This window comes from Bacillus rossius, chromosome 13 (assembly GCF_032445375.1).
Source record: "Bacillus rossius redtenbacheri isolate Brsri chromosome 13, Brsri_v3, whole genome shotgun sequence".
Taxonomy (NCBI): Eukaryota; Metazoa; Arthropoda; class Insecta; order Phasmatodea; family Bacillidae; genus Bacillus; species Bacillus rossius.
The window spans coordinates 27,393,559-27,416,453 of NC_086340.1; the positions used below are offsets into that span (position 1 = coordinate 27,393,559).

The 22,895-nt window shown below is 35.3% G+C and overlaps 1 protein-coding gene across 3 annotated transcripts in view; it reads left to right on the plus strand.

Moving 5' to 3' along the window:
* The window catches only part of LOC134538400 (uncharacterized), a 35,489-nt gene extending 17,420 nt beyond the window's left edge, over positions 1 to 18,069 (plus strand). For all 3 annotated transcript variants that reach the window (XM_063379697.1, XM_063379698.1, XM_063379699.1), the window contains exons 10-11: positions 6,808 to 6,940; positions 9,340 to 18,069. In XM_063379697.1, the coding sequence (XP_063235767.1) occupies positions 6,808 to 6,940; positions 9,340 to 9,566 (360 nt within the window). In that variant the 3' untranslated portion in view covers positions 9,567 to 18,069. The remainder of the gene's footprint in view (positions 1 to 6,807; positions 6,941 to 9,339) is intronic.
* The last annotated feature ends 4,826 nt before the right edge of the window (positions 18,070 to 22,895 follow it).

Below are 22,895 nucleotides of genomic sequence, written 5' to 3' on the forward strand. Positions count from 1 at the left end.
CTTTTGGCTTTATCTATGACCTTTTGGTAAAACAGGTGAACCAAGTGAAACAAAACGTGAGTGTAATTCTGTGCCATGAATCTGAAATAATGTATAACTATAACACATTTATCATGGGCTGGTTTTGACAAATATTTTAGTTCAGTTTCAGAGAATGGGAACAACATTACAGTACAGTATTTTGCAATCTGTGCTATTAAATACGTACTGTAATGCCTCCAAGTGCCGCAGTTAAGAGGCTGTTCATTACAAGTGGTAATGTTATGTCGGAGTAAAGGAATACTCTCTCCAATGAGATATTAGAAAATCTTGTTGTACATGAGCAAAACAATCACCAGTATTAGTAGTAGCTAAACATAAGTGGAAACTACTGTATATTAAAGTAATATTGTTCAACCCATGTTTTCGTTAATTTGTATTTTTATATATAATCTTCACTTAAGTTAGCATTTTAGCATGTTTAAAATAAAATAAACGAATATAAATTATTATGTAGCCTCAGATGTGTGCTTATTACTATCAGTAGTGTTTGGAATGTTTCATTGTACATAGTAAAGTTAAGTAGGTATGTTAAAATTTTTGTTGGCTCTTCTTTAAATAATTCAAAATTTTGTCACTTTAAGTAAATAATGAACAATAGTAATATAAAAACTCTTATTAATATACAAATTTTATATAGGTAGGTACATTTTTATGTTTTTATGTATTGTTGCTGTGATTTTTTTGTGTTAGATTATGAATGCATATGCTTAATTTTTTTGTGCTAAGTACCTATGCCTAATCTACCAAATGCATGTGCATATGTATATAATAGACACATAATGTTCAGTGCAGGTGGGAATGTTATATGGTAATAAGAGTAGAGTAAAGTTATATATCTTGAGATGTATGTCTAGCAATAATTTAATATAATAGTTAAGTACAGGTGTTTTACTTCAATAATCATTTTTATATTTTGTATATAAAGAAAATAAAAGCATATGCAGTATTACTGAAATATAGAATACATTACTAAGACAAGTATTGCACCAAATATTGTTTGCAATAATTAAAAAAAAAAAAGTGCGAATGAATGTCGATGGATATTGTAAGTTCCTTTTTTGAGAAACTACAACTAAAACAAGTTCCTTTAGAAATAAGGGAATTTGAATTGGAGTTAATTCCTTTCAGTAATGTGGGAATTAGCTCTGAAACTACATAGTTACTTTTTGCAGTGAATTTTTCAAGGTCTGATTTTACTATATGCTGTGACTTTATGGCAATTACTTGGCTAACCTTTAATTATGGTAACCCCAACAGGTCTCAGCCCCAATTAGTTTGGATTAGTGGGACTCCTGTGTATTTGTATACATGCATGATTAAAGTACAAACTAAGATATGGGTAGAAAAATAGATATGATTGTGTTGGAATTAGAATGTGCAAATACTTACATTGTTAGTCAAATTTGACTTAAAATTTAAGTATTTTTATTTCCTCAAAAATTTGACTTTTTATTGGTTACAATTTATAAATCTTCATTTTTTAAAATAGTTTTACATTCCTTGAATTGGTAGTATACTAGGTATTATTTTTTTTTTGAGTTTGTTAGTTGACAGTACCATAGGTTCGGTTGGTTATTTAAATAATAAAAAATGAATGAATGGGCAGAGCACAAATTTATTTAAATGTGAGTAGTAAAGTAATATTGTAGGTAGTGCACGCATACTGTGTACAATGTTTTTAAGTTTAACACCCAGTGAGGTTATTATTATTATAGTGGATAATTTACTGATTGGTATTTTTCAAATTGTTGGTGTGAGACAGTAGTTTATGAATTTTAGTCAATAGTAATCAGACTAAATCAAAAATAATTATCCTTAGTTTTTATTTACCTGTAGTTGTTATTTTCTGCTTTTTGGATTATACTCATGAAATATTAATATATGTATTTAAAAGTGAAGGATAACATTAAACAATAACAAAAACTAAATTGAAATTTAAAAGTTAAGGAAACATGTTATTTTTTGCCTTCTCCTGTATACACGACTAGCAAATTACACATCATTCACTTCATCACCATTCATCTGGTTACGGCCAGTTCACGTCCATAACGACTGCACAGCTCATCACAACAGGCCCGCCAACCTACTAACACTATTTACACACACAAACTACTACAACAGTACACAACACCTCCTCCCTCTTTAAGTTATTTGACAACATAGTCCATGAATCTAGCCGGCCGTTGTATTGCACGTCTGTGAAATGTTCTCGTACTACACTGGATCCGGTTGTGCGAATCCTTGGAATGGACTTGATCCTGTACTTGCAACTTGACCTGTTTCTTCCTTATCCAACACTGGTGGCTGTGGTTCATTCTGGTTCTCTTGCTTGTCTATCCTATGATGCTCATCATCGTTGACCTGCGTTGAATGCCGGTCTGCTTGTTGTTTCTCCATCTGCACTGGCACTCCTAAACCTCCTGGGCTCTGTATCAAAGCCCGCACACTCACACTGGAATGCCTGAGGAATTTTTGCTGCTTGCTGGTACTCTTTTGTCCTTGTGGGATGGTCATCCCTTTTCTGTGCAGAAGTTGGTCCACATGCCACCTGTATGCTTTTACCTAATCACCTGTTACTTCTTATATTAATCTCACGCTAGCTGCCTTCACAATACAGACAGCCACTTTCCACTCCCACTATAGCTACGGAATAGCACTGGATCGTTGACGTGGAACTGCCGCAGATCTGGTCCTCTGGAAGCCTCTTGTCAAGGCTGGACCCTCTTTCCACCTGTCGGAGGACGAGTCTAATCCAACACTGTTCGCAGTAGCCTTCTCATTAACCTTTCAGCTGGAGTGGGCAGTGTTCCAGCACTCGTGCAAAGTGCAAAATATGTCCTGGCTATCCTTGTCTGCCAATCTCTGTTACATAGCTTCAACTTCCTTTTAACTGCCTGTACCATGCGCTTCACTTGCTTGTTACATGATGGATGGAATTGTGTTGATTGAACAAGTCTGATTCCATTTCATTTTGCAAACAACCTCATTTCTAGTAATACAAAAGATGTAAAAATGTACCATTGTCTGACACTATACACTCCGGAATGCCATAAACACAAAATATTTCTCTTAACTCTATAATCAGTGCAGCCTATGACACTGATGGTACTATCTTCACCTCAGGCCATTTTGAGTGTGCATCTCCAAGTATCAAAACACCTTTCCTTGAAAGGGTCCGAAGAAATCTAGGCACAACCTGTTACAATGCATTTCTTCAGGAGGCCAATTAATGTCCTTTACTTTAGGTGGATTTTCTCTTAAGCTGTGGCATTCACAGCATTGCCCCACAAACTGTTCAATGTCATGATCCATTCTAGGCCACCACGTGTAGCTTCTTTCCACTGATTTTGACTGTACAATCCCATTGTGGCTTGCATGCAGCATTTTCAGGAGGCTTCACCGTACCACTGTGGGTATAACTACCTGGCTTCCCCACAGCAGGCAATCTTTGTACAATGATAGTTCAGTTTGACAACTCCAGTAAGGGCAAAGCTCATCAGTAATCTTGCCTGTCAGCCTTCACATTGCAGAGAACTGGATCTTCATGTGTCAATATACCAATCTAGTAGCCTCTTTAGGAGTATCTGGAAGGGCTTTCAGCATTAGGACATCTACAGCTGGGATGTTAATAGCCGAAGTAGCTATAGGAAGTCTTCTCAAGGCATCATCATGTTCTAGCCCTGTACCTGGTCTATGGACAATATGGTAATCATAAATAGACAACCACAGGCTCCAACGTAACAATATCGACGATAATATGTGAGGAGTCTGCTTATTGGGGTCCAACAGCCAAAGAAGCAGCTTATGATCTGTCATTAGCCATGCTGGTATATACTGCCTGTTTTGTAACTCCGAAAATGATAGCCAAGGCCTCCTTATCTATCTGGGAATAATTCTTTTCAGATTTCTGTAGGGTCCTTGACCCAAAAGCAATGGGTGCTTTACATCAATCTTCTGTGACATGGGCCAGTACAGCATCCAGTCCATGATGCATCACAAGTTAATATTATAGGCTTCCTTGCATCATAATGCACTAGCACAGCATCTGACTGCAGAAGTTCTTAAGCTGCCCGGAAATCCTTATCACATCCTTCTGTCCATTTCCCCATGATCCAGCAGTCAATATGAGAGTTACAATTTGCTTTTTTTGCCTGATAGGAATCTCTCATAGAAGTTCTTTCTTAGTGATAGGTGCTGGGACCTTGTGGATTGTCTTTACTTTATACCAGTGCAATCGACCCTATACGCTAGAAATATCACTGAAGTGGCCGCAAAAACAGCAGCCCTGCTTTCTTAATTCGCTGTAGCATCTGTTTCACCTGTAGCCAATGCTGTTCTTCATTTGGTCCTTGTAACTAGTTTATCGTCCAGCAAGACCACAACCTCAGGAATTCCTGACAGCATGGTTGACATTTAACACTGAAAAATAGCTGTTGCATTACAAATGCCAATAGGTAATCTTTTTACCTTAAATAACCTTTTCATGGTATTTACTGTTAAGAGTCCTGCTGTAGTCTCATCCACAGCCACCTGTAAGTATCTTCTGCTAAGTCCAACTTGGTAAACACTTTTCCCACTGCTAAGTGGGAAAATGCCTCGGTTATGGTGGGTAGTGGGTAGATATTTTTCTTACATACCACATTGGCAGTACATTTGTAGTCACCATAAATTCATACTTATCCGTCAGCCTTGCGAACTGGTACTAAGGGTGTTTGTTGTCACCTGCCAATAAGCCACTGGTTCATAAACCCCAAGTTCTAAAATAATCGATCAATTTCTTTTCTGACACACTCTGCTAGGGCAAAACCTACAGAACTGCTTTTGCAAAACACTTGTTTGGCATCTGATGGTACCTCTATGCTCACCAGTGGACCCCTGTATAGTCACCCAGTTCCACATCTTCAAATACCCTTGAGTGTTCCCTGATCACTTCTGCTGCCTTTCCCATCTGTACACTATATACTCCTTCAATGGTTATCCCTAAGCGCTTCATCCAACTATGGCCCAACAGACTTGGACCCTTCCCATCAGCCACAAAGAACCTTAACTTAGCTGATGTCGCTTTAGTTCTTACGTTTACCTCTAATGATCCCAGCACTTTAAGTTTTTGTTGTTGGGACCATGTGTGGAGCACCAAATTTTGTATCTTGCAGCACAGGATCCTCTGGCCACAAAAGCTTGAATGTATCGTTGCTAATTATAGTATAACCTGCACCTGTGTACACTTCCCTGATCAGTCGCCTGACATCTAACCATACTTCCATGTGGATTGGTGGTCGTATCCATGTTGTACAAGCTGTATGTTGCTGCCTCATTCTCTATAAAAATCATAATCCTCCTTCATGCTGTAATTAGCACTTTCCCTCCCTTCTTTAGTCACCTAGGACACACCCCTGCTGGAGTTTTGATTCTTTTTTATTATGCATGCCCACTCTAAATGACCACGTTTGGAACAGAAATGGCAAACCGTACCTTGATGTCTGCAACCCTGTGAATTATGCCAGCCATTGCATCACCAGCAGGATTGCAGCTACTCTGTCCCTGGCTTACATCCCGTCACACACCTATTGGGTCTGCTGTCCAGTGCAGTCCTGTTGTTGAAGGCATTTTGGTTTTCAGATGTGTGCCTATGGTCTGACGCATTCTTGTGTGTCCTTAACACTGGCACTGCTCCCACTAAGTAGTTTATTGTTCCATGCAAATTGTGCACATTCCAACTTGTGTTTCCGCTGCTGTAACTAAGTCCACTGCATCTTTATACGTCAGTTTGACCTTAGAAAGCATGGTGTTCGGAACTGCTCTAGCCCTTACCCCAGAGATTGTGCGATCCTGTAGCATTCTATCCAGATCTGTGAAATTTCAATGGGTAGAGAGCCGCCGCAGATCTGTCATATACTCTGCAATAGATTCGCCTTCCAACTGATCCTGCTTATGATTTATGAAATTTATGTTTCCACTATTTCACTTGGCGTGGCCTCAAAATTATTGGACAACGATCCTAAAAACTCTTAAATTGTTACTTCACTGGTTGCTTTTGGTGATACCAGTGATGTTATCATCTTATATAGCTCAGTGCTAGATATGTGATAAAATATCCTTTTGTTCCTCTTTGTCCTTAACTCTGTTCACCACAAAATAATACTGTAGATGCTAAGCATATGTCTTCCATGTATCTCTTCCCGGCACAAACTTTCCAAACGAACTAAACAAAGCCATTAGATGTTTTCAACCGCCCATAACCTCAATCTACACTTCCAATTCCTCAGCTATTCACCTCTCAGAATCGCGCACATTCGTTTCCCTTGTTGCCAATATTATATTTTTCCTTCTCCTGTATACATGATTAGCAAATTGCACATCATTATTTTCATCTCCATTACTCTGGTTCTCACCAGCTCATGTCAATAATGGTTGCACAGCTCATCACAACAGGCCCACCAACATACTAACACTATTTACACTCACAAACTACTACAACAGTACACAAGAAAATATTTAAGTAAACTAAATGTAGTAATACCGCTTCTTACATAAGGGTTTTGTAAATAAACCTCTTCAAGTTTGACCCAAATTCAAGTCAGCCCTCATTTGGTTAAATGACTTTACAGGAACTATAATGTGCTCATAGAAATAGTTGACAACAATTTGTTTCACAACCACATTATAGTGAAAATTTTCACAAACTTTTTTTTACTTCAATATTATACCTTCATTTTGTAGTATTTTTAAATTTGTTTTAATTAATTGGTTGTTCTATCATTGCAGACGATGTCATCTTATTTGAAGCAGTACTCAAGAGTATATAATAATATATTGGCATTCAAACCTAGTGGTTGGGAGTTACGTGCCAAAGGTGAAGAAGTTACCCGTGTAACTCAAGGAAATGTTACAATCTGCGGTAGGTAAATGTATGCTATGCCTAATTTTATAATAGATATACAGAGTAAATGAACAAGTATTACTGTACATTTCTAAACTTTAACCACTTTATCCTCACATGCAGTCGTGCCGAGTATTACAGAATTTTTCATAATTATTACTGATTCAATTGTCTAGTTACGGAACAATGAAGTGTTTCTGAAGTTATACTTTTTTAGGTGTGTTGTGTAAAAGTGATGACAGTAAATTTTTACGATGTGCACGCAACATGAAACAAAATTTTTACAGGTTGAAAAAATGGCTACATGCAAATAAAAATAATATATGTACTTTTAAATCTTATACTTTAGTGATTGACATTGAACACTGGTCAATATCATTAAAACATTTATTTATTGTGAATATTAGTGATAGAAATTGTGTTTATAAACTTTTTCAAGTGTATTTATATAAGCGAGGTTAGGTTTTACATTGTTAGTCATATTATGAAAAAATTATGAGAATGAATTTTTATGATGCCAGGATGAAAAATACAAATAAAAATTATATATGTGCTGTTAAATCATATATTTTTGTGATTAATATTTAATACTTGTCTTTATAATTAAAATCATTTATTTATGTGAGTTAATTTTCTCTGGTGTATAATATATTTGCATTATAAAACATAAATTATTACATTATTATTTATTAAATAATAATTATAATAAATTAAAATAAACATTCAGCATATTTAATGATTTTCATTATAATTCAAATTTATCTCTATTATTTTACTGATTAATTAATTTTATACATGTTTTGATGTTAATAATGAAAACTGACTATTCATTTAACATTTTTTAATTTGATTGAATTTATACTTTACCAACCATGTTTTAAATATCACATCCACACTTTTTTTTTATTTCTATTAATTATTTGTATGCAAAATTAAAGTTAGTGTTTAACTACACCAAGTAAGTGTAACTTCTAATGTGCGTACATAAGAACGTGCACCCATTTTTTTTATTGATCATGGAAAGTCGGAAGCAATGAAACTAATGACAGTGTCTCCAAGCATTTCATATAACAAATCTCGAACATACAGCTGATTGGCTGTTAGCAGCATACATTTCACAATGTTGGGTGAATCCAGTTCAGCTCAGGCGGTGGACTCCACGTGTGTGAGGGGCTATGCTTCCACATGACGGAAACAGTGTCTACATCATGACTAGCTCTGTTAATGGTTTTTCATTCGTCCCAAATTTTTTTAACAATATTTTTCAACATTTGTTGGGTTTTGTTTAATATTTAGCTTTGTATAATATCTTTGCAACAGTTTACTGTAAAGTAATTTTTGAAATGAAATTTCCTTGCAGCTAGGAGATTAAGTCCAGAGCAACATCAGAACTTTAAAAAAAAAAAAAAAAAAAATGTAATGCTCAGAGAATTACAGAAAGTACAATGATCAGGAAGTGATTGGTGTGACTGTTCTTTGTTCCACTATCACTTCTATGACGACACCAAGCAATCTGGTGTGGCGAGGTCCTTTGGCTGTGGATACGTCAATTATACAGTGCAAACATTATCCTGAAGTCTCTTAACATTATTGGAAACTAAATTGTTAAGTTTATGTAAATTTAAAAAAAAAAATTTATCTTAAACATAACCTGTTGTTCTTTTGTTTTACAGTATGTCCATAAAAGAATGTTCCAGTTGTAAATTTTAATAGTATCAACTATTGTAGTGTTGGTTCAAGGTCACAATTAAAGAGTAATTCAAACAGTTTTTAGATTAGCGCATGCGCGAGTACCACTTTTTTTTTTCTTTCTTGCAGTGCCACCTATGCTAAATGGTGATTAGTAGAGGGTGAACCTGTAAACTTTATTTGACCATTGGAATTTCTTTGTACGAGAGTGATTGAACGTTGAAGTCTCTGGCCGTTGGATTGGTCATAAAGGTCAAGGCGACAGCTCTTTTTCGCTGGCCTCCACGTTCACCTGACATATCGCCATGCAATTTTTACCTTTGCCACTTTATAAAAGATCTTGTCTACGTTACGCCGCTACCTAATCATTTGCCAGAGTTGAGGCACAGAATTGAAGAGGCTATTGTTTCCATCACTCCGGACTTGTTAGTAGTTAGTCAAAGTGTGGGAAGAATTTGACTTTAGATTGGATGTGTGCCGTATTACTGAAGGTGCACATATTTGAACATTTGTAACAAAAACTAGGTTAGTTTACCTTCAATTTGATGTCCAAGTTGTTGTAAATATTCTAAATTAAACTGTTATAATGTACCATTGAATAGGTAGATTCTGTTATGGACATCCTGTATTAACACAGATTAACAGCAGCAGTGTTGCCTTTAGTGCTGTTAGGGAGCCGATGTAGAACTGCAGGCATGCAGCCATGAGTGTTTTCTTTTGTGTTTCAGGTGTTCCCTACAGTGAGCATTCGAGCTTTTGCGAGTTGAAAAGGTTTGTCAAGTTCCTGAAGCCGAAGGAGGTGTTCCCCACTGTCAACTTGTCGTCGCTCGGCACCATGCAGAAGTACTTCAAGGAGTGGCTCTCGGAGCAGCCGCTGAAGAGGAGGAGCGACGATGCTCCCGTAGTCCAAACAAAGCTGACAAAGTACATCGTCAGGCAGACGTCGTCCTTATGAAATTACTAACATTTGTGGAATCGTGGGGTGCTACACAAAAAAAAAAATGCATCACATTGTGCGCGTGTTAAATTATAAGTTTTTATTTCAAATTTGAATATATTTTTTTTTACTTAGTGGTACCCTTGCAACAAAAATAGGGATATATAAAATTCTTGCTCAAATAACTAGTCTGTTGGATTTCTATTCCATTTTTGTTGATTTGCCATTGTCCTGGATGGTGAATGATAGTGGGGAAAAAATAAAAATACCCTTAACCTGGTACATACGGATATTTAGTTTTAATAGCAATATGTTTTTTTTTTACTATGTATTAATAGCTCTGCTGATTTTGGCAGTTTTTTTAATTGCAATTTAAATTAGGCCTTTGTGAATACTGTTTTTTTTTTCTCAATGAAGCGAATATCAAATCAATTTTTTAAAATATTCTCACAGTTGGATAATGCATAAAATTTTACTTGTACATTTTTAAAATATATTTTATATAATCTGAAATGAGCAAAAAAATTCCCAACATGGTTTGTGAGCCATAAGCCTTTGTGCTTAACTCCACCTTCAACTTAAAGTAATTTACGTATTTATTTATTTTTTCAGTTTTAATTACATACAAAGATTTTGCAGGGAAATATGGAAACTTTTCAGCTAGCCTAAATGCAGATTTCAGTGTTTAGTGTTAGAGGTGGAAAAATTAGCATCAATTTTTTCCAAAATTAGCATTTATGATTTTATAAATTAGCATTTCTAATGCACATTATTTATAACTTATTATTTACATCCTTAATATTTGTAAACAAAATATTTGTATATAGAAATACCTTTATTTCAGTTATGTTTAAAAAAAATGGATTTCTAAATGAAAACAAAAAAAAATTTAATGCTTATTTGTAATTGGTATTGCAATATTCTATCAAACATTAAGTCACAGGCTTAATTCATAGAATAATACACAAATAAACTGTATTAATTGTGTGAGGCTTATATTTTAAAATTATTTTGGATACGTGTAACTGGACTGCATCACAGACTCATGGCAGTATTATGAATCATCGTGGTCATAAGAACTAGTGTAGAGAAAAATTATCAGAAAATCACCACATGGTTCAGTTGTAACATTTTCAAGAGTGCCAAGTATCTGTAGTACTGTGCTGTGGTCACTACTGTAGTTTCACACTCCCACTAAAGCAAAGTGCAAGAGAGTGCAGGCCTGTTTTGTTTTTACCTTATTAGAAAAAACATACACCTTTCTTCTGTGAGATGAGAAAATCTGTGGCATAGATGGTGGACGTATTGTTTTTGTGTATTAACTGAAGTGCTGATAGTTCTTAAGTGAGAGACATAAATTAAAATAATAAAATTGTACATGCACATGTGTACTACTAGAATAACTGCAAAGTATGAATATAAGGTTCATCAAATTACAAAGTCTACAAGACAGTGTGAAAAGTTACATTTGGTAGAACTATTTTGAAAACTATCAAAAATTATGTAGCAGTTCTGTGGCATTTTATAAATGATAGTTTTACAAATGAATGACAATCTAAACTGATAAGCTAAAAAAAACATTCATCTAGAAAAAAAGCTAAAATAGAATTTATGTTGAAAATAAGCCAAAAAATAGAATCTAAAGTGTAAATAAGCGAGAAGAAAAAGCATTTAAAGCAAAATGCAAATTTTTCCAGCACCTATTTTGGGAATTTGTGATTTTAAGCTGAGGTGAAGTGAGAATAAAAGAAGAAAAAATCCTGTGTTAGTACAGCTGAGATATGAGCAAGACAGTAAGTAGAATCAACATAAGCTCATTATCTTTCTGATCTTTAATCGAAAATTCTCTCTTGTAACGAGTTGCTGTACTGTGTATAGTGCTATCGAGGGTTGAGTACGTGCTGTGACCGACTTGTACCAAAATCATCTGACCAGCTTACAGTCTTTAATTATTAAAACAAACTCAAACTTCAAGCACGCCATTTAAGATTATTGGCCATTTGAGGAACTTTTTAACTCTCAGATGAAATAATCTCCTTGAGTATTTTTAATTAGAGTGGCTGAGTGGACCTAAAGTTTTATTACACCAATCCCTCATTTAGCACATCTTCAGATTTCGTGAATTAATTTAGTGCAATGATAATTTTACTGCCCCAGTCTTGAATAGCACGTCTGTAAATTTCTGTTAGCGCAAAATCTCCGTAGGCACAAAAATGTCGGGTCTGACGCCATGAAGTCTATTTCAACTTCTGTAAACAACAGATATGCCGTGGCATAGTTAGTCATACAAGGGGGGAATAGATGCGTGCGCAGGTCTGACTATGCTATCGGCTGATGTACAAACATCAGCTATGGCAAGTTAAGTAGCGGCTATGGAGTGTAAAGGACCAAATGTTTTTACGTCCGCGCATATGCCTCCGTGCCATACTGTTGTCGCCTGGCAACTGACCGGGTCAGCCGTGATGAACTTCAGTCTAGCCAGTGGCAGGGAACTTGTACAAACACAAGCAACGTCTGCCCATTCGTCTGCCGGTAACTGTACGTGCGCAAGCACCTGCAGTAGGAATCACATTGGAATCATGACTTCCAAGTGAGAGCATAATGCATCGTGTTCAAGCGTTTGAGACAAAACTAGAAGTATTACGGCGTGCAGAATGTTATGAAAGCCACACTTATGTTGGTCGCACTTCGGTTTTAAGCAAGTCAACTGTGCAAAATATGGACTCTATCAAACATTTATATAAGTCTGATGCTGTTGGTTGTACAAGTGGGAATATATTTGACATTAGATACCGAACAGAAATGAACAGATGATTCACATGGAAAAGGTTGTTAAATGAATGGAGCAATGAAAAAAATTAACTGGTCTGACAGGATTGATGTGTGAACCAAGCAGTGATACATGAATAAGCAATTTTAAATTTTGAATAATGAAAATGTAAATATCCGGACAGTAATATCATTTTCATTGCCAGTAAAGGATGGTTTGGAAAGTTAGCGGAAAGGTAGGCGATGTGAGTTGAAGGTCACACCCGGACGAGCAAGTCAATCAGCCAATTGATGATAACTATCTCCCGTTACACTGTGTTAAATTTGTCATACAAAGTATTCAATGGTAGGCTTATAAAGATAAATGATAATATTTATTACGTATTCAGTGCAAGCGTGGCTCCAGAGGAAGGGCGCAGGGGGCGATAGCCCCTTCCAAGCCCAAATTTTACTTCTTATTTCTTTGTAGGGAATATTAATGTTAACTTAAATACTTTCGTTAATGTGCTAAACTCTTATTTCAATAAAAATTTGTACGAAAATACCAAATTTCAGTATTTGAAGACCATGTATTTTGTGAATATCCCAAGGGCAATGTCATGATTATTAACTGCATCCTCCTGTGTGTGAGAGCCCTGCCCGAGATGTCTTCCTGGAGCCGCCATTGATTCAGTGTTATTCTACACATTTATATTACGTGAAGAATATTTCCCTACACATTTTGGAACACATTAAGTAAATAAGCCTTGCTATTTATGGAGATCAGTGCTTCAGAATACACCTATCCTTCACTTAGCACGTCTTCAGATTGCACGGATTCATTTAGCGCGATGTTAATTTTACTGTCCCAGTCTTGAAAAGCACGTCTCTAAATTTCAGTTAGTGTGAAATCTCCACATGCAAAAAAAAAAAAAAAGTCGGGTACGATGCCACAAAGTCTGTTTCAACTACTGTGAACAACAGATGTGCTGTGGGATACAGTTAGCCAAACAAGGGGGGAAGAGATACGCGTTCAGGTCTGACTACGATATAGGCTGTTGTACAAACATCAGCTATGGCAAGTTTAATTGCAGCTATGGAGTGTAAAGGACCAAATGTTTTTACGTCGGCGCATATGCCGCGGTGCCGTACCGTTATCGCCTGGCCACAAACCGGGCCGTGAACTCAGTCTAGCCAGTGACAAGGAATTCACACAAACAAAACCAACGTCTGCTCATTCAGCTGCCGGTAACTGTATGTGCTTGATCACTCATAATGAATCGTGTTCAAGTATTTGAGACAAAACTAGAAGTATTACGGCGCGCAGATTGACATGAAGGCCACGCCTATGTTGGTCGCACTTTAGTTTTAGCAAGTCAACTGTGCGCACATTTTCTTTTAAAGATGTTTTTAAACGTTATAAACTTTATCCGTTAGCTTGCGTCGCTGCGGTGTACCGTTTGTAAAAATGTAGCCAGCGCTAGTTGGCATCATTCACGTTTGGCTATGTTGCTTCCCGTATAGAGTGCGCACACGTAGTCGAATATCGATATTGATATCTCGCTGATTGCATGCAACGCGCGTTCTCTGTCTAGTGCCGTGTTAACTACATTTGATAGCCTGCATTATTTCGTGGTGTGTACTACGAGTTATGCGTTAGTTAAGGCTCACATTTGGGTCACAGATTTTGTTTTTCTATTTAAATTTGAAGAAAGGTTTTTGTTGAATGACTTATTAATTTTAATTGTTTGGCATGCTTTTTTATACTCTACTTTTTAAACAAAAGTACTTTCCATGAATAGGTTATGTTTTTATGAATAACTTTACCTAACAACAATTTTTTTTTCCGCATAAAAATCGCACCCATACTTTTGAAACTTGATTTTATTATAAATTGTGCGACGATTGTGCGATAAGACACGGTAAGCACTATTAATTTTTTTAAAAATTAAAATTTAATTATCCGGAAAGTAATATCGGTTTCACTGTCAGCAAAGGATGGTTTGGAAAGGTACGTGACGTGAGTTGAAGGTCACGCCCGGGCGGGCAGCCAGCCGACTGACGAAGTGCGTAACCACGTTTCCCCCGTTACGCTGTGTTATATTTGTCATACAAAGTGCGATAGGTGTCATAGAAAGATTAATGGTGTGACATATTCATCGCTGAGTGTTATTCTACGCATTTATATTACGTAAAGTATATTTTCCTACACAATTTTGGAACACATTAATTAAATTAGCCTTGCTATTTATGGAAACTAATGCTTCAGAATATGCGATTTCGAATAACACAAGCATTTTTAGGAATGATTTAGTCGTGCTAAGTGAGGGATAGGTGTACGCGAATTCAGATAACACAAACATTTTTAGGAACGCATTAGTCGTTCTAAGTGAGGGATTGGTGTTTGCAATTTTGTTGGACATTTTTTTTTAGCTAAATTTAATGAAGGATGGTGCAGGATTTTAACTTCAACACATTTTTGTAAATTACTTGATGCCAAGTACATTTACCATGAACTTTTTAAGGTGGCCAGTTTCCGTTCTACCAATTTTTTGATTTCCTGATAGCTGGTCGGTTGACAGGCACATTGGAGAGAAAGCTGACTATATTGTCTTGCGTGATGGGCTTCATGCTTTCCAACCCTAACCCTCTCCCAGTCTGTGTTTTTAGGTTTAGTTTTACTTCATATTAGGCCTGTGCGAAAACTAGTTTTTTTTAATGCTAAGTGAATATCACATCAAATCTTTAAAATAGTCAGGAAGTCGAATTGAATTGTGAATATTGTTCTCGGCGAAGCTGTATTACACTTCATATATAAAATATAGAATATAAATTAAAAAATAGTGTAACAATTGTAATGTTTGAACTGATTAAGTGGTTAACAGAATGAACCTTAATACACTCGCGTGCAACTAAATCGACTCACCCCTCCAGTGTGCACAAAAATGTGTATTTTAAAAAAAAATTTCTTTTCCGATTTTCACAAAACATTTTATTTTTGACAGCCTAATCTTTATCTTTGCATGGACTCCTTTATCATTAAAATTTCAAATTAACGTGATCTGAGTGTAAGCATAGCAAAATGCGCTCTATCTGTAACCTCGCGTTGCTCGCTGCAGTAATCCCAATTATTCCGACATTTCTCATCAGTCGCTTATCAGACATTGACCTGAACACATCTCTGCAAGTTACATTCGTTGTTTTCACAAAACCATGGATACTATGCCAGAAGAAGCCTTGTAAGTTGTTGCTTTGTTGCAAGCAGGCTGCAGTCAACTAGAAGTCGCTCATCAACTGACCTCAAGCCAATCTGCAGTCTCAGAAGGTTTCAGGGAGCTGGTACCTTCACTCGGAGACCACATATCAGCCGGTACCGGAGCACATCTGAGAGGTACGATCGCTTTATCGTCTCAACTTCACTACGAAATCGCCATCGCACGGGCGTCAATGTGCAACGGGGGCTGAGACAAGTTCGAGGAGTAGTCAATGGACAGTCAGAAGACGCTTGAAGAAAGCCAACCTTACACCATGATCGCCGGCTAGAGGCCCAAAATTGACCACACGTCACCGCCAAGCACGACTCGTATTTGGTCGGGAAAACGTCAGTTGGAGCATCGATCAATGGCGGGCCATCACATGTTCACTGACGAGAGCAGAATGTCTCCCCATGGTAGTGACAGGAGAGACCGGGTCTACCAGCGTCCAGGAGAGCAGTGGTTCCTGCGTGATGTGGGCTGGCAGGTCTTGTTTTCATACCTGGTGGGGGCCGGGCGGGGAGGTTTGACTGCTGAACGATACATCAAGGACGTTCTCCTGAATCATGTTGTGCCCTACGCAGGATATATAGGGGAAGATTTCATCCTGATGCATGACAGTTCCCGGTGTCATAACGCGCGTTCTACTCGGCAATTCATGGAGGAGGTTGGTCTCAAGACGATGGAGTGGCCAGTCCTCAGTCCCGACATGAACCCCACTGAGCATTTACGGGATGAGTTGAAACGGAGGGTCCGAGCCAGAAATCAGTCTCCACCTGACATCACTAGCTGGAGGAGGAGTGGATCCCCCAAGACTAGGACAAACCCTTAATAAGGTCTATGAGGAACCGCATGCAAGCCATTGTAAAGGCAAGGGGAGGTAATATGAAGTATTGGTCTATAAAGTTTTGTTTGTTTTGCTTGAATGTTTTGTTTTAATTTAATTTCAAATATCCCCAAATGATTTTTCATAGACCTGCATTTTGCTTGCATTTTTATTCAAAATCCATTATAAATAAAAATACTGAAGAAATTTTTGTAATAATGGTGTCATTGTAAAGTAAAACATTAGGCTTTCAAAAAAAATGTTCTGTGAAAATCAGTTAAGTAATTAAAAAAAAAAAACTTTTTTGGGCACATGGGAAGGGTGAGCTGATTTAGGTGCACGCGAGTGTGTATATATATTTTCTTTTGATTTTTGTAAGCTACCAACTTTGTTTATACAACACAAAAAATAAATAAAAATATTTTTATGAGCGAAAGCTTCACAACAGATGCGAATATTGCATCAGTACCAAAGCTTCAAGTATAACGAAGTAGCAAGTTTATGTTGATATCAAATCAAATATTAAAAAAAGCATTGATTAATCCCCTTAGTCGAAGCTTTGCACAGGCTATCTTCAAATAATATTTACTAAAGTTACACAAACCTGTATTTGTATGTTTCAGAAATGGAAATAATACCAATGAAGTACTAAAATTATGTATGATAACTATTTATGATAACTTGCTGTCTTTGGAAGAGACAGGTCACAAAACCAACTTCATATAAAACATCAAAAACAACACAGATCACTCATATTTTTGACCACATGGTGGCATTGATCAGGATTAGAGTAGACAGTGCATGCACAAAGTTCAAAGCAAACGGTCTTTGATTTCTATGTGGGTATGTCTTCACCACTGTTGATGTAGGCCGCCATGTCTTTGCAAATTTTTTTTTTTTTTTGTACCCTGTCTCTTTTAAAATTTGTACTGCACTATTGTTAAAATGTATAATTTTAAATAACTGTATTATAATTCTGATATATTGTTGAATATACGTGTTAGTAACAAAATGCCCTGTTTAGAATGTGTATGTTATTAATCCTTATGTCGTAAAAAAAAAAAGTTGGAAAGAACACAAGTATGAAAATGTGTCTATGTGCATATATATAAATTATTATTATTGTTATTATTATTACGAGTGGTAAAGATTGTGTTTGAATGATAGCCCAAATTGTTTTAATGTATGTATGTATGTTTATATATTAATATTTACTCATGTCTCTTGTTTCATTACCTTGCTATGCTTTGCTCTAAATCTTTAAAATTCAACTCAGTCCAAATCTATCCAAAAAAGTACATATGTATGTTGGACTTGAGAGTATGTAACTATGAACAAGTATAGTAGCTTGAATGTGTAAACTGTGTGTGTGCCAAAATTCAATACTGTAACCATGAAGTTGTCTTTACACTTGTAGTTTATACCAGCCATATCTTTGAAAGATATAATTACTTTTGAAAATTTTAAACAGTAGATATTATGTTTATTCAAGATTGAAATTTTATCAAATAAAGTACGTAGTTTGTCTCACATTCAAGTTATATGTCTCGCATTCATGATATATCTTTATGTTACTAGTGTTACAATGTTAATACTAATTTTTTACAAAATTTAAACTGTTATTGTAAATTATTATTTTATTCATTTAGTAAGGACTAAAAAAATAAGGTCAAAGTTGCTATGAAAAGAAAAATACGTAATATAAATTTATAAGCCTACTGTATGAGCATACATAGGGAACCAAAGAAAATCAGATGAAAAAAATTTTTTAACTGTGATGAGATTTTCTAGGCCTTGTTCGTGTGGGATGTACCTACAACGACTTACGCTACCACCTAACCATACTTGGTGTTATGTTTTTACTGGAAGTAATACACAAGTTACTGCAACTAACTAGTTGTAGTTGGGTGTGTGGGGGAGGGGGGAGGGTGGGGGGTGATGTGTGATGTCCCTGGACTTTGCTTTTTACTTTTACTGACCATGGGCTCTGGGAGGTGTGGGAGGGGGGAGGGGGTTATGGAATAGACCCCAGAGGAAAGGGGGGTTTCGGGGGCCTTTCTCCAGAAAATTTGAAAAACAAACTCTTTGATAAGGTTTTCAAGGTAACATGGAACTCAAATTTTGACAAAGGTTTCGATATTTAATTGTATGTTAAAATTAATTAATTTATTATTACATTTTTTACATGCCTATCAACAGTTAAGCAAGTTAACTTTAACGATAGGCACAGCACAAAATACAAAGACACAATAAACAAAACACACAAGACTATATGGTGAGCGCTGTAATGTAAGGTAGGAACAACGTACTGGCAGGCACTGTCCACAAGGCAGGCAGGCACCACCTAAAAGACATGCACCACAAACTATCAATACAAAAGACACAAGATGCCACAAGTAAACACACAGACACATGAAAACAAAACCTACTCATGTTAAGTGTAATATTACAGTAAATTAAAAGATGAATACAAAAATACATCATGACCCGACAACTAAAACCACGACAAAATAACATATGGACAAAATAAATCAAAACAACACATTATCATGCCATTACAAATATTACAAATAATTATGTTAAAATACAATAGAAATAATACAAATTACCTAGCTATTGAAGTGCCAGAAAATATGCAGACTGATCTATTAAAGTTAGTAACAAATAAATAATAAGAACAATAAAGATTATTTCAGCATTATTAAAATTCAAATAAAGTACGTTAACATTATATAATGAATAGACAACATTCTATTTTGATGTGTACAACAAATATAAATTTAAAAAAGGGGAAACAGTTTAATATGAATAAATTTAAAACTAAGATAAAATGTACATTACAATCCATAATTATAATTTCTTAAATTCAAATAAATCACAGCTTATATATTATATTTATTTTTCCATTCTAACAAAAATTAATTATATTATTAACTCTCATGCTTTTTCAGGTTGTAATATTTACACCTTTTGCACACTCTACACCCACTTACCCTTTGGTTGAAAAAGTTGCAAAAGGTACAGCCTACTCGCATAAAGCACCAGGAAATGGGTTTCAGTGTTTTTGTTTTTTGTTACTAGATTTATAAGATAAAATGAGCAAAATGGTGATATTTCACGTACCTGAAAAATTTAAATTTATGTAATATGTAAATTCTATTTCAATTTTTACTTTAATTAAATTTCATTTTAATCATTGAAGCGGTGTTAATGGTTATTTAAGTGAACATCACAATTGTGCCTTATTTTTAAAGTAGGGTACAAATTTATATTAGAATGATTAAGCTAACATTTTTAAAAGTGTGTGTGTGTGTGTTTTTTTTTGTTTTTTGTTTTTTTCCACATTAAAACATACATTTCAGTTGCACAATTGTAGAAAGACATTAATTTATAAAATATATTACCCAAAATTGATATAGTTGCCTATTGGACAATGAAGCAGTTGTTTAAATACCAAGCTCTTTATAATTTCCTTCTGTACTATTTTTGCTATATTTATATTGTACATTTTCTTACATATACCATAGTCTAGTTTGTATATTATGTTAATGTTTTTATAAATTTGTATAATAATGTTATTTTGTGTGTTGCCTCCCTAAAGCAACAATAAAATATAACATTTTGGGGTTAATGGAGATTGTTTAGTTTTTTACGGATGAAGGGTACAAGAGTGGGTTGTGCATGGTTATTTTCAGTTGTCTAAAGCACAATCAACCTTAGCACAGGCTTGTATAAACTTACTTACCAAACACTTAACCTCATGAGAAACCGCAGTTACCATTGATTTAGATCTGTGTCGTCTGGGTAAAGAGAACATGCTTAGAGGTGTCAACACTTACCTCACAAAACTAACGCTATCCCCTTAGAAAAAAATATTGTTTGTGACATTTTGGGAATGGAACTGCCGTGATCATCAAATAAAAAAAAAATTTGGAATTTGGTCTGTGCTTACCTTCCTCCTTCAGTTATGGTTTTGTTGTGTAACATCGCAGCTCTCGGTGTAGGCATGTGGTAGGAGTAATTAGGTGAATGGTATGGAAATCGCAAGGAACAGAAATGTGTAACCGTGGGTGCTGCCATCAAAGCCAAAGGGAAATGTTATAGTATTAACCGTTTTGTGGATTTAAAAAAATGGGCAGTATTTTAATAAATTTCCTCATAGAAAATCAGGTCCAAAACCAGGTTTTAGTAATTTTTTCAAGTCATTTTTGTGTTCATTGGAGCTGTATCATTATATAGTTCAAAATTTTGATCTGCAAAACGAATGCGTCGATAGTTGATGTAGCTGCTCCGGCAATGAATTCTAGCGGCGAGTGCGGAAACTACAGAAGATATGCATCAAGAAATTTAGTTGAAAACGCTAATTTCATGTATTAATCACGCTCAGCATTATTTTAAAGAATTCTATGTTAAATTTCATGTCCGGTTTCGTATTATAAGTGTATTCGCAACATGAGACCACATTGATTTGTCGTTACTGAGGTTACATGTTGCACATCTCTGGGGAGTACTGAAAGACTCAATCACCCTTTTTTCCCCCCCTTGCTCTTCCGAATTAACCTCTCTGGTGCCTAAGTTCTACAAATTTATTGTTTCACATTTGTACCTAACACCCCACTTTTATTTCAAGCAGTGGAAAACATTTTCTTAGGTTACTGGAAGGGGACATTACCCATGTCGTTCGTTTCCCGTGACAGGCGTGCCAAAGCAAGATTAGTACCGTACTCGTTAGTGTGCATTTCTAAGTCTGCCAGATTCTCTTGCGGACATTCAACTGTTTTACTTCAGCGAGGTCCAGCTGGGAGGTAACGTAAATCATGCCTTACAGGACAATGATCATGTTTTGGATCCTTCCTATGGGAAGTAACTGCATAGAACTATAACTTAGTGTTCTACAAATAATGTTTGTTTATTAAAATGAATTTTATTCAATTATGAATGTCGAGTATTATTCTAATTGAATTTAAAACATACCGTAAATAGTTTTCCTCCAAATTTCACAGGATGTCCAAGAAAATTAATGCAAAATTCAGTAATATTAAAAAGAAAGGATCTTATATGGAAGCATAACACAGTGGTATAAAATGCAAGGAAAAAAAACTTTATAATGAATTTTCTTAAGCTAATGAAGCTGTAAATTTAAAGTTATTTTTTATGATCAAACTGATCATATAAATTAAAATAAAGTATTTTTAATATATATTTAAACAAAAACAAAGATTATTTGATCAAATAAAATTCATTTGCAGAAAAATCCAGTGGCTTTTTTAATGTTTAATGCTTTTAATTTTATTTTATTGTGAATGAATCCCACTGCTGTATCTATTGATAGCTAAATTGTTTGATTCAAAATGTCAAATGGAATATAAAATTATTCACGAATATCAGAATTTTTTTTTTTAATATTCTCAGACCCTACTCTAACCAAGTCATTTCTGATTTTAAACGTTACCAGAAGAAATGAAACAGGGAGAACTTGAGAACTTTATTTTATTACTCACATAATTATTTTTGCTCACGTATCATTTCATACTGCACACAGCATAAATTAACTGTTTTTTTTTACCAACATTTACACCTGTACATGTTAAAGTAACCTTTGTAACCAACACTCTGTCACTGAGAATTTTGAGTCCAATAATGGTCTTGATAAATAAGTTGACAACTGCATAAATGTAAAATATGACAAAAAAAATACTCATTATAGGTAGGGACAAGATTCTGTGGTAGATTACGATAAAACAGAAATAACACAGGAAAGCACATCAATGCACCTTAAAACACCAAAATGCAAGTAATACACCATAAAGCAACGAAGTGCAACTAAAATCACAAAATCAATCAGTGTTTTTAGCAGAACTTTACTTAAATACAAAAAAAAATTTATGTATTAAATTTATTGAATGTTATTTTGTTGGTTTGAAGTTGAATGTGTCATGTAAAAATCGATTTTACTTTGTTTAAGCTATAATTTTTATAACATTTTTAGTAACTCTTTTACCACTCCTGACATTTGCAAAAATTTATCTTTATTCCAAATAGTTCTTCTCTAGGCATAATTATTACAAATTATTTTATTGTAAAAATGCATCTAATAGTATTCAAAAGGTACAGTTTTGGTGGATTTGTAAAAATAAAAGCATTAACACCAAAATCTCCTGTTTTAAAAATGAAATTGTCTTAAAAAATAAAACCATATCTCAATTATAAGCATCATAAGGCATTAATATTACAGAACATATACATGTTATGGTTCAGGTGCTCTTACTTTATTAGCAGTAGCACCTGCCACATTTTGCTAACAAACAAAACACTCAAGGGCTTTTGCAAGGGAAAAGGGGGGACGGGAAGATGAGGGGCTCCCCGCCTTCCCCAAAAATCTTAAAACTATTGTATTCCCACCAACAAAAGAAAAGAAATTGAAACCAAACAGCGGGTAGAGTGGTTGTATCACCCCTCCCCCTTCCGAAATTAAATTCTTCTCTGTACTCTCCTGAAAACACTGTTCCATCAGCCCCA